Genomic DNA, 14057 nt, shown 5'->3' on the forward strand with positions numbered 1-14057 from the left:
TTTAAAGAATAACCATAGTTTTACATATAGAAAACTTTGAGAAATAAATATAAAGCACTAATGAAATGGATAAATGAATATTTAAATCACTATTACGTACCTTTATTGAAGACTCTTGTTGGCATATGGAAGAAGGTGAGGAGGGAAGAGAGAGGAGAGCTAATTGTTTGGAAAGGGAATCCCCCTCCATAAGGACTATCTGGGTAACTTCCCTTCTTTGTCTTTTACTAGCACTGGACCCTTGTCGCACTAAAAATCTGTCCAGAGCTCTATTTCTGGCATCTCTTTAAGATTTGCCCAAAATGAGACAAGGTATTGTCATTGAACGTGTTGCAGATATGGCTTGTATCAGCTTGGTCGGGGGTGATATTTTTCCACAAAGTTTGCACTTCATTCCACTTTGCACAAATGTCCTTAGTCACTGAAGAAGGCACCTTCTCCCCTCTCTCTTCCTCCTCCTCTGAAGAAATTTCCTCAGCTCTGGTCTGTTGCTGTTCCAGATGAAGGTCTTGCAGCTCTTCAGTGGTTGCACTTTCCTGTGGTCCTCCAATTCTTCCACATCCTGGCCACTCACATCTAACTCCATGGACTTCCCCAAAGAGACAATAGATTCCACAACAGGCGCAGGGTCATCAGGGTCAGCCTCAAACCCTTCAAAATCCTTGTTGAGGACACATTCTGGCCACAATTTTCTTCAAGCAGAGTTAAAAGTCCTGGAAGTCACTCCCTGCCAAACCTTACCTATAAGGCTTATGCAGTGGAAGATATTGAAGTGATATCTCCAGAATTCTCTTTGGGTCAATTCAGTGTCCAAAGTCACTTCAAAGCACCTTTGAAACATTGGTTTCCTGTAGAGTTTTTTTTGAAGTTAGAAATGACCTGCTGGTCCATGGGCTGGATGAGAGGAGTGGTGTTAGGAGGCTAGAACTTCACTGTTATAAAACTGATGTCCCTAAACAATTGGTCTTCCAAGTCTGGAGGATGAGCAGGAGCATTGTCCAGTACCAGGAGGCACTTGAGTGGCAATTTATTTTCCTGGAGGTATTTTTTCACACTTGGGCCAAACACTTCATGGACCCCGTCAATGAAAATTTGCCTTATGACCCATGCCTTATTATTAGCTTTCCACATCACACACAATTTACTCATGACGACATTGTTTTTCTTGAATACTCAGGGATTTTCAGAGTGATACACCAGTAAAGGCTTCACTTTGAAATCCCCACTAGCATTACCACAGAACAAAAGAGTTAACCTATCCTTCATAGGCTTGTGTCCTGGCAGTGCCTTTTCTTTGGCCACATGTTTGTCTGAACTTGCAGCCTCACCATGCCTTACAACACTGTGTATGCCACTACGCTTCTTGAATCTGTTGGACCAGCCACTGTTGGCTTTAAATTCCAGGCATTTTCTTTACAACATCCACATGCAACTGCCTTGCTTTTTTGCAAATGATCGACTAGACAACACTATATCCACACCAACAACAAATTCTCATCTTTGATTGTTTGTGATCTCTGTTTCTTTACTATATTTACTCCTTTCACAACATTAGCTTCCTTGATTTCTACTTTCTTTGCCAGGATGGAAGAGATTGTTGATTTCAACTTCCCATACATCCTGGCTAGCTCGGCTAAACGTATGCCACTTTCATATTTTTCTACAATCTCTTTTTTGAATTCTATCATGTTTCTCACCTTTACCACAGGGCTGGCACTTGGAACTTTCTTTGGGCCCATGATGGCTTATTTCGCAGTTGCACTCAATAGTTAAGCACAAAAAAAAAATGGATTATTGCAAAATGTTTTGGAGGAACTCACTAAGCAATGCTCACTCGACCAGTGACAGAGCCAGACTGAGACGCATACACATGCGTCCCAGGCGGGCGGACACATCTAATATGTACAATTTCTGGGTGGAGGTACAAAATCCAGAGCAAAATTTTGCCCAAAAAAAAGTGTTCTAAATCCAAAGCGTACAAAATCCTGGGTTCCACTGTATTTCCTTTCTCCTCCCTTCTTTCATCCCTCCTATAATTCCACTCCTTTTCTTCCTTTATCCCTCCCTTTCTCACTTCTCTATACCACTTTTTTTTTCTCTTGCATGTCTCCTTGCCATCCTTCTTTCCACTTTCTCCCTTTATCCCCCTCCATCCCTTTCTCCTTTCCTCTTTCCTCTCTCCCTCCCTCCCTCCCTCTGCTCTCTTCATTTTGTCCCTTATGTCCTTCCCTTTTCCATTCCTCCCTCCATCACCCTTCCAAATCCATTTATTCCTCCCCTTTTGCTTCATTCCTTTCTCTCTTCCATTTTCCTTCATTCCTTCTTCTCTTCCATTCTTTCTTTCCTTCCTCTCTCTGTTTATTCATTCATTGATTCCTCCTTTCCCCAACTTTCCCTTTCTCTTCATTCCTATCTCTTTACCTGCTGTATTTTCATTCCTCCCTTCTTTCCTTCCTACCATCTTTCATCCCCTTCTTTCCTTCCTAATGCTTTCCCTCAATTTTCCCTCTATTTCCTTCCTTTTTTCCCCCCCACCCTTTCTTGTCCCATCATATCTCTGCCTGATATACACAGCATGTTAATGGCTTTCTTTGTGCTTAACAATATTACGTATTAACCACACTTTGTATGCTACACAAAGAAATAAAATATGTTTATGTTTTATCCATTCTTTCCTTTCCCTTTCCCCTTTCCCTTCTACACCTGTCTAACATGCTCACACAAGCTTGTTGGATGTTCAGGTCCCTAGCACTCCAAACCTCCTTTACCCCCACCATCCTTTCCTTGGATGACCCCTACAACTCCTTTCCTCCATCCCAGATTTATACACACTCCTAGTCATCCTATTTTTCTCCACTCTGTATGTCCTAGGTAAGCTATGCATGCCATAAAAGACCACTAAAATGCTGGGAGCAAAGGGCTAGTAACACATTCTCCTGTATAAATTACTAAAATGGAGAAAATTTAAAGATAATAAAATATATGCTAATTAGGCATTTTATTTCAGGTTCGTATATGGGAAGAGTGGTATACATCATGTGCTGGGACGCTTGGTCAGTGGTCTGAGCTCGAAAACTTTGTGGAACAACGCTTTCTGCGAGACAACTACGAACAGGTGAAATTGGATAGAGTGTGGTTTCTTCCTCGACCAACTGCTGCAGTTCTACCTGCCTTAGTACATTCCAAACTTATGAATATTTTAGATGGAGCAGAATCTGATGGTAAACTCTGTGATTTTATTGACAGTGCCATGAAAGAGCCTCGCCATCAAGCATTGTTAGAAGGAACTTTGCCTCTTCAGTTAGCTGTGATATCAACTAACCAAGATAAAATTGCTCAGGCTCAGTCTTACCTGAATACAGCTATGTCCAGCACACTTCTCACTATGGCTCAGTATTCCCTCTTAACACCCAAGCCTCTCATAACCACCTTACGCAATGTTCAACTGCTGACAGAACTTGATGATTTTTTTAACACTATCAAATACAGTGAGAGTGACTTCTACTCCAGTAAAGTAAAAAAGACAGTCACCAATTGGAAAAAGCACGAGGCAAACCCCACAGACACTTCCCTTCTGATTCAGTGCTTGTCATCTTACCGTGGTCTTTATCTCCATTGTCTAGAAAAAGGATTACCAGAGGAGTCTCAACATGATGTTTCACAATTCATCAAGGATGCAAAACTCTCTGCTCATAGATCTGTTGTAAAGGCAGCTCTTCAAAACACCAATTATCATTTAGCTGCCAGGCATTTAAAAAAGCTAAAACCACTGTCTGAAGATAATTTTTCATTGGCCCAATTCTATCTCCTGATGACTGAGATGAACATCCTCCGAGGACGAGGCAAATTTGACACCCGGCTCCAGTACCTGGTAGAAGGCTGGGGGAAATACTTAGGTAAAGTTAGTTGCATGCCAGTGCTTGAGCAAAATGCTAGCATTGAGGTACAATACTTGAAACTAGAGAGCTCTATATGTCATGAGATATGTGATACTATCCGGGAGATGGGAAATGAGTGGGATGAAGAGAATCAGTACATGAAAGTATTGTCTGATAAATTTTCTAAGGCTAGTGGAAGAGATTCATGGTACAGTGAACTTCTTAAATGTAGCTACAATAGTCTTGAACTAGCAGTAAAATGTGCTGAAGGAAAGTTACCTCAATTTGATGACACTCAAGGCTGTGATAAGGAAAATGTTCATATGGTCTTAGCAAAGTATTGTGAAGACTGCTTAGAAAACTGGAAGGATCATGTCAATGTTAATGAATACTCAGAATCTTTAGTAACACACATATTAAGGGCCATGTCACTAGGGTCACGTGATGCACACTTCCACTTCCCACGCCTTATTAATTTGATGGAAGAAGATCCTAGTCTTGTATTGGTCTTCAAGAAAGAATCAGAAAGGGTACCTGTTTGGATGTTCTTACTCTGGTTGAGTCACATTCTCATTTATGTTGATAAAGCTCCTGGTCCTGCTTTGCAACCCATTGTTGAGAAATTAGCTGCAGTATACCCTCAGGCTGTTTACTATCCATTTGGGATTAGTATGCAACATTATGACTTTAGCAGTGCTAGTGGTATGTCAGCTAGAGTGATGTGTCACAAAGTGGAATCCCTACTTAGCAGAAACAGTCTCCTTCATCAGTTTGTGTCTGCTGTTTCACTTGTGGTAGCTCCCTTCATAGCTTGCAAAGATGCACTTAACAATCTCATGCTGGAGAAAGATAAAAAGAATATAGAAGACAATTTAAGAAAGATGGAAAGTAACTTCTTGAAGGTGAACATCAGGTCTACAAAAGGTACAGCAAGTGAAAAAGGTGAAGCCTACATCAAGCTTGACAGAATGAGGAAAGATGCAGCTGCAGTATTTGACAAGGAATTTGGAACAAATGTAAAGAAAATCAAAGCAATGTCTACCAAAGAGATTTCCAAGGCACTATCATATATTAGAGAGAAAATGATTCATGGCCAAGATGATCTTAAAAAATTGCCAAAGCAGTTAAAGTATTATTCACCATGGCTGGCAAATTTCCAAGCTTCTAAATATTGTGATGTGCTTGAATTACCTGGTCAGTATTCTGGAATGTCTAAACCTTTACCTGAATATCATGTCAAGATCTCCAGTTTTGATGAAAATCTAATGCCAATGGCTTCGCTTCGTGTTCCTATGAGGATCATTATTCGAGGAGATGATGAGAAAGATTACAAGTTCCTGGTGAAATGGGGTGAGGATCTACGAACTGATCAGAGAATGGAACAGATGTTTACATTAATGAACAGTGTATATTGCACTTCTTCACTGTGTTGTCTCACAACCTCACGGCCTTCTTTAGATACATACAATGTTGTGCCATTATCTCTGGAGGTTGGACTCTTGCAGTGGGTAGAATCATCTCAACCATTAAAGGAATTTATGAATGAATCATTCAGAGATAATGAAAAAAAACACTATGAGGAAGCACTTGGCATATATAAAACAGGAGGGCACTGGGTAATTGAAAAGAAGAGTAAAAAAAAGGATGTTATGAAAGTTTATGAGAATGCCGTTAATAAAATTCCATGGGATCTTTTGCGTCGTGGACTTGTTAAACTTTCAAATAGCAGTGAAGGTTTCTTTGCTTTGCGCAGTGCTTTTGCCATTAGTTATGCTACATTATGTATATCACATTGGCTTCTTGGTATTGGTGACCGCCACTGTGGCAATTCTCTAGTTAATTTGAAGACTGGCCATGTGATTGGTATAGATTTTGGGCACCATTTTGAGTCTGCTGTGCAGTTTCTTCCAGTTCCAGAGTTAATGCCTTTCCGACTTACTCCTCAAATTGTTAATGTCTTTCAGCCAGTAGGTCAAGTAGGTATGCTACGAGAGATAATGGTTGCAGCACTTGGAGCTCTTCAGGAGTCTCGTCATGTTCTCATAGCTGTCTTGGAAGCATTTGTGAAGGAACCAACAGAAGATTGGTTAGGGTTTGTAAGACGTCAAGAAGGTAACACTGACGACAGTAAAGTAGAAATGTTTTCAAAGGATCGCATTGAGCTGCTAAAGGAAAAGTTGTGTGGCATCAATCCTGCTCATGTTACTAAATGGGCAGTTTCTCAGAGTAAATCTGTTAAAAGAGACTGCACCATTTTAAAATCCCTTGAAGAAGTGGTTCTTGGAAATAAAGGAGAAAACTTGCGGGCAGACTTGGGTGATAATGGACTGAGTACTCACCAGCAAGTAGATGTTCTTTTGGAACAAGCCAGTGACCCAAATATTCTTGGAAGAACTTGGATTGGCTGGGAACCTTTCATGTAGTCTTTTGAGTTTTTGTACACACTTCATGGTCATTATACACTGGTTTAGACAGGTTTGTCCACATTGTGTCACTACCTTATTGGCACACAACTGTGTTTTGAAGAATGAAAAATGACTGTTTGTATTAGGAATCCCAGGGGTCTCAGAGTACATCATTCACATTCACATCTACTACCTAACTTTCCTACTCTCTGTGTTGTCATAGCTCATTTTTGCCAAGAACAATTTAATTTTCTTTATGGCCTCATAGCAGAGAGGTTAACACATGAACTCCTTACATTACAAAACTGACTCTTAGTTTCTTTTCTACATTCTGTATGGTATGTAACTTCAATATATTCTCTGCATACAACATGTATAGTACCAATCTCATTTCAATTCACTTCATATACGTATGTACATTGAAAAAATTATAATTTCTTGCAAAAAATTTTTGGATTGTTGTTATTGTTAAGCCTCTTACTGTTTAAATATAATTTTGTTTTTTAACAATTTTAATACTAGTATGTCCTCCTGCTTAGGGAGATCACTTAAGTATACTTAAAATATGATGTAAAGTGTGTGCAAGAATTATGAAAAGCAGTGACAACCGATAATGAAAACTTTTGTAATTAAAATCAGTGTTGGTGTAACTTTTATAATAATAAAGTTTTCTTGTGACCTGAGAGAATTTTATCCATAACCCCTTAACTGTCCAAACATAGATCTACGTTCTCTCGCCCAGCACTCTGAATATTTTGAAAAGAAAATTTGTTTTTTTCTTAAATAAAGATGACTTTTTTTCCATAAAGTAATGTAAAAAAGAAAAATTAGAGTCAGTACTTACGGAGATGTAAGGCTGCAAAGTCGGCACTTCTTGCTCACCTGATGGCAACATGAAGTGCTGCTGCTTGCAGAAGTGTTGCCAATATACCTTTTTTTCTCTCTATTTTTTAATTTGTATAATTTTTATGTTTTGATAATTACAATTTGTAGTAGTTCTTGTGATTTCATAGCCAATCTTTGTTTTGACACTAATATGTACTTAAATAGTACTCAAATAGTCACAAACAGTGACAGGTGAACATTTTCACCTTCCTTAGTCACATATAATAGGGCCCCGCTTTTCAGCATTTCGCCTTACGGCGTTCTGCTAATATGGTGATCTCAAATTATGACCAAAACTTTCTATACGGCAAGCGGTCTTTCAAATACGGCACTGTTTGTTTACATTATCCATGAGCACATATATCTATTATGTAATAATAATCACTCTTGGGCACATTAAACGTCTAATTTTACATCGGTGTAGACATTTTCATTAATCCATCCATGGTATTGTCTTCAAATATATTAGAAACACATTACATAGCATATAAACATGCTGTTTATATGCTATGGAGGTGTGGTTGCCGGGCGGAGGGAAAAATTACGTAATACTAATAATAATCACTTATGCACATTAGTCTTATTTTATGTTAATATAGACATTTCCATTAATCCATCTATGATATTTTCTTCCAAATTATATAAAGAACACGTTACATAACATATAAACATTTTATAGTTATATACTATGGAGGTGTGGTAGTCGGACGGAGGGAAAACATTACATCACTCCCCTTAATACATAATGCTTTTGTTTACAATTCTCAGCATGAATTATTCATTACTTCTCCCTTTGTTTATGATGGCATCTAAAGGTAATTGTTATAAACAATTAAACTCAGTGAACATGGTATGTCGATGGTAATAATATGGCTCTGGGCCACATTAAATATAGTGTAGTTATGTAAGTATGTAGCCCAGGCAGACTATATACCTTCATACCTAGGTAAACTTACTGTGCTGGCATGCAGGTACACATTAAAATCACTAAGAGTGTCTTATTAGTCTTGAAGATGCCATATTAATAATGATAAAAATAATAACACACAATAATAATCATTCTGAGGAGCATTAAATATCATATAAAACGTTAATATAGACATTTTGCTTAATCCATCTAAATACACCCCACAGTAGAATAGGTTAACATAAATATGAGATGTGGTAGCCAGGTGACTTGTAGAACTTGTGGTAGCCAGGCAACTTGTAGGACTTGTGGTAGCCAGGCAACTTGTAGGACTTGTGGTAGCCAGGCAACTTGTCCAACATCAGAGACAATGGGTACACTATAATATTACTGGGGGTAACTAGAATATTATTCCTTACGTATACCTTCACTCAGGGCGACATTTCTTCTGAAAATAGCGTTACATGAGAATGGGAGTGTTTCTCTTTATTTATTCTACTGTATCAACGTGGAGACAACTTGTACACAATGTCAAATAACGAAAACCAGACGCTTTCATCTGGTTTGTTTACATTATGTGTGGGTGGGGTGGGGAGGGGAGGGGAGGGGAGGGCTGCCCCTACAGACTATCCATACTTCACAAACCTGACATCGTACATATAAAACTCACCTCTCACCCTACATTAACCCCTTCAGGGTCCAAGGCCCAAACCTGAAGTGGTGCCCCAGTGTCCAAGAATTTAAAAAAAAAAATTTGTTATTTTTTCTTATGAAATGAAAGAGAATCTTTTTGTGAAGGTAATAAAACAAAAAGTACGAAATTTGATGGAAAATTGATGAAATTATGCTCTCACGAATTTTGATGTGTCAGCGATATTTACGAATCGGCGATTTTGCCGACTTTGACTCCCATTTTAGGCCAATTACATTATTCCAGTCAACTAAATTCTTAGCTATTTCACTAGTATTACTTCTATTCTATCAATTGAGCACAAGAAATCGCCAAGTCAACTGTTTCAACTACAAATTAAAGTGATCGGAAATTGTTAATTTGGCCAATTTAACACAAAGTTCAAAATATTCCAATTTCAAAATAGGGTCCAGAATAAACAATGTAGGTATTCCTGGAACTAAACTAACATATCCTCTGTTCATTAGTTATGTTTTGAGGCTTTACAAATAAATTCCATTTTGATTTTTTATTCACACCAAAAAATAGAAGATTTACTGTTATGCAATACTGTAATAATTGTATAAATATCATCACCATATTTGTGAATGCATATTAGACCCACCAGCTGACGTGTATTAGACGTGTGAGGTAGTTTGTTTACTCTTGAATATCGTTAAAAATTTAACATTTCTGCTACTTTGAGCTCAGTTTCAAGCCATTTCCAGTGCTAAAACCAATCAAAATCATCTCTATTTCTGTAATATGTCTTCCATTCTATCAAATGAGACCAAGAAATCGCAAATACAACTATAAAAAACATACGAAAAAACACTGCAAAGTCGCTGTTTTAATCGAAAAATCATGATTTGTTTTTTTTCTCTCATTATACACAGCATGCTGCAGGATCTGTTTTATGTGGTGCACACATACCACATAGATGTATTCTCTCATATCTAGGCCCAAATGTACCACTCAGAGTTTATCAGAGCGAGCTGAGCTCATGACATAGATCTACGGCTTGGACCCTGAACGTAAAGCCGTAGATCTACGGGACGGACCCTGAAAGGGTTAAGAGTAGAAATATTTTAAGGTAATTAATAAACGTACTGTATGTGTATTTTATCGGTCTGGATAGCTTTAATTAAATGTAGTATATTATGTGTGGGTGGGGTGGGCTGACCTACCTGGCTACCGTACCTCCCAAACCTGACTTCCTACAAATTAAATTCACCTCTCACCCTACCTTAAGACTACAAATATTTTAAGGTAAGTAATGGGTGTACTGTGTGTGTATTTTACTTTTTATTGTTTTTAATGCCTAGTTCTATTGATAACATAATAAATGTTAGTGTAAACTTGTTACCTGGCATTTATATGCATTTATAAGTGGAAAAAATGGTGTTCTGCTTTTCAGCAGTAGCCTGGAACCTAACCTGCCGTATAAGTGGGGCCCTACTGTACTATTGTTTAGGGGTCACATTGCTTGGAAATGCACAGCTGTCACATTGGTGTGAAGTGTGTGCCAGGGCCCATCCTTCTCACTAGTGCTATGTGATCAAGAAACACCAGACTGTTGCATTACAATGTATCGATTGTAAGACTCCAGGAGTCACAGCTGCTCATGCTGACTGCAGAGTGAAAGCTGCCCACATCACCAGCCGCAGGACTCCCAACTCACCCATCACCCCCCCTCCCCCAAATGATGAATACTGGCCCATGCTTGATTTCAGACTATGTGGTTGAGCAGGTCACTATGGGAGTACATCAACAGAACACGATCACATCTGCTATAAACACTAGTGATGTTGTTGGTGTTGACACCACCTGTCTGGCTGAGTCAGCTGTCAGTCAGCCAGCTGGCTCAGCTGACCGGGACTTCATACCTCCAGATGAAGCTAGTCTTGCTCGGATGGTGCACAACATGCAGCTGCACATAACAGCACTTAAGAAGCAACAATGATGCCTGAAACAACAACTTGAGCACTGAGGAAAAACTTAGAGGGTGCAAACAAGTACAGTAACCCACAGATTGTCAGCCATTATGAAAACGAGTGTGGTGATGAGCAAGCTGATGAATGCAGTGATTTTGATAATTACAAAAATGATGAATCTAATAGTGGTGTTTCCAATCACAATGATGATGATAAGGGCAATGGTGACCATCATGATAGTAAAAATGATGAGTGTAATGTATTTTTAGACCCTGAGTGTGGAAATGACCCAGTTGTCAATAATGGTCTATGTAACACTGGTGTTCATAATTTTAGTCATAATGATGAGGGAAGTGGTACCTGTGATGATAGTGATGAGTGTAATAGAAGTGGAGAGGTGAGTGCGAGGGATAGCATCACCTGCCATACATTAACAGACAAAGAGCACTGTGCCCTCTGTAAACAAAGACTCCCACAAGGCCTCCATAATAGAAGTGCACTTAAGAGATTCATGGATAAGGATAATACTGATGATATTGATATTAATTAATTCTGTTTACTATTTAGTATGTTTTTTTTTTTCATTTTGCTGAGAAACTGAATACTATCCCTGGACTTTTATAATGGAACTAAACTCGTATAAACTGTCTATTTTAAGTTGGACTATTGTGCCACATTGAAAAAGATTTCCTGGCCTTCATCATAAAGTAACTACTGAACCCATTGATATTGTGTGTACAAGAGTGCAGAGTTCCTGAATAATTCCAGCCCCCTAAATTGCCCTCATTTATTACTTATTTATTTTTTTATTATCACACCGGCCGATTCCCACCAAGGCAGGGTGGCCCGAAAAAGAAAAACTTTCACCATCATTCACTCCATCACTGTCTTGCCAGAAGGGTGCTTTACACTACAGTTTTTAAACTGCAACATTAACACCCCTCCTTCAGAGTGCAGGCACTGTACTTCCCATCTCCAGGACTCAAGTCCGGCCTGCCGGTTTCCCTGAACCCCTTCATAAATGTTACTTTGCTCACACTCCAACAGCACGTCAAGTATTAAAAACCATTTGTCTCCATTCACTCCTATCAAACACGCTTACGCATGCCTGCTGGAAGTCCAAGCCCCTCGCACACAAAACCTCCTTTACCCCCTCTCTCCAACCTTTCCTAGGCCGACCCCTACCCCGCCTTCCTTCCACTACAGACTGATACACTCTTGAAGTCATTCTGTTTCGCTCCATTCTCTCTACATGTCCGAACCACCTCAACAACCCTTCCTCAGCCCTCTGGACAACAGTTTTGGTAACCCCGCACCTCCTCCTAACTTCCAAACTACGAATTCTCTGCATTATATTCACACCACACATTGCCCTCAGACATGACATCTCCACTGCCTCCAGCCTTCTCCTCGCTGCAACATTCATCACCCATGCTTCACACCCATATAAGAGCGTTGGTAAAACTATACTCTCATATATTCCCCTCTTTGCCTCCAAGGACAAAGTTCTTTGTCTCCACAGACTCTTAAGTGCACCACTCACTCTTTTCCCCTCATCAATTCTATGATTCACCTCATCTTTCATAGACCCATCCGCTGACACGTCCACTCCCAAATATCTGAATACATTCACCTCCTCCATACTCTCTCCCTCCAATCTGATATTCAATCTTTCATCACCTAATCTTTTTGTTATCCTCATAACCTTACTCTTTCCTGTATTCACCTTTAATTTTCTTCTTTTGCACACCCTACCAAATTCATCCACCAATCTCTGCAACTTCTCTTCAGAATCTCCCAAGAGCACAGTGTCATCAGCAAAGAGCAGCTGTGAAAACTCCCACTTTGTGTGTGATTCTTTATCTTTTAACTCCACGCCTCTTGCCAAGACCCTCGCATTTACTTCTCTTACAACCCCATCTATAAATATATTAAACAACCACGGTGACATCACACATCCTTGTCTAAGGCCTACTTTTACTGGGAAATAATTTCCCTCTTTCCTACATACTCTAACTTGAGCCTCACTATCCTCGTAAAAACTCTTCACTGCTTTCAGTAACCTACCTCCTACACCATACACTTGCAACATCTGCCACATTGCCCCCCTATCTAAATACTGTTCACTTATATGTTTCACTGTAAACACCTGGTCCACACACCCCCTACCTTTCCTAAAGCCTCCTTGTTCATCTGCTACCACACCCTCTCTAAAAGTTTCTCCTACTTTAGCATTCAGGTCCCCTACCACAATTACTCTCTCACTTGGTTCAAAGGCTCCTATACATTCACTTAACATCTCCCAAAATCTCTCTCTCTCCTCTGCATTCCTCTCTTCTCCAGGTGCATACACGCTTATTATGACCCACTTCTCGCATCCAACCTTTACTTTAATCCACATAATTCTTGAATTTACGCATTCATATTCTCTTTTCTCCTTCCATAACTGATCATTTAACATTACTGCTACCCCTTCCTTTGCTCTAACTCTCTCAGATACTCCAGATTTAATCCCATTTATTTCCCCCCACTGAAACTCCCCTACCCCCTTCAGCTTTGTTTCGCTTAGGGCCAGGACATCCAACTTCTTTTCATTCATAACATCAGCAATCATCTGTTTCTTGTCATCCGCACTACATCCACACACATTTAAGCATCCCAGTTTTATAAAGTTTTTCTTCTTCTCTTTTTTAGTAAATGTCTACAGGAGAAGGGGTTACCAGCCCATTGCTCCCGGCATTTTAGTCGCCTCATACGACACGCATGGCTTACGGAGGAAAGATTCTTTTCCACTTCCCCATGGACAATAGAAGAAATAAAGAAGAACAAGAGCTATTTAGAAAAAGGAGAAAAACCTAGATGTATGTATATATATATGCATGTGCGTGTCTGTGAAGTGTGACCAAAGTGTAAGTAGGAGTAGCAAGATATCCCTGTTATCTAGCGTGTTTATGAGACAGAAGAAGAAACCAGCAATCCTACCATCATGCAAAACAGTTTCAGGTTTCTGTTTCACAGTCATCTGGCAGGACGGTAGTACTTCCCTGGGTGGTTGCTGTCTACCAACCTACTACCTACTTATTACATATAACCTCAAATCTACTAACTCTTGTGTTCTGTATATTAAAAAAATCACTTCCTCATCAACTTCTCACACAAAAGAAAACAGAGGGGCTACAATACCACAGTGTTAGGATTTATATTGGGAACTCTGCTCTCAGCATATTTAACTTGCATGCTCCTGCTGATAAGTTTAATTACTTGGAGCTCCCAACTTGTGCTAAGTCTGAACCTACTCTTATTATTGGCAATTATAATGCAAAAGACAAAAGCATTGGAAACTCACAGTTTGGTAATTGTAATGGTAATCAACTGTTG

At 39.4% G+C, this 14057-nt stretch overlaps 1 protein-coding gene across 2 annotated transcripts in view; it reads left to right on the plus strand.

Annotated features, from left to right (window-relative positions):
- The window catches only part of LOC128691314 (DNA-dependent protein kinase catalytic subunit), a 1096584-nt gene extending 1089623 nt beyond the window's left edge, over positions 1-6961 (plus strand). For both annotated transcript variants that reach the window (XM_070091676.1, XM_070091677.1), the window contains one exon: positions 3008-6961. In XM_070091676.1, the coding sequence (XP_069947777.1) occupies positions 3008-6301 (3294 nt within the window). In that variant the 3' untranslated portion in view covers positions 6302-6961. The remainder of the gene's footprint in view (positions 1-3007) is intronic.
- The last annotated feature ends 7096 nt before the right edge of the window (positions 6962-14057 follow it).

This window comes from Cherax quadricarinatus, chromosome 36 (genome assembly GCF_038502225.1).
Source record: "Cherax quadricarinatus isolate ZL_2023a chromosome 36, ASM3850222v1, whole genome shotgun sequence".
Lineage (NCBI taxonomy): Eukaryota > Metazoa > Arthropoda > Malacostraca > Decapoda > Parastacidae > Cherax > Cherax quadricarinatus.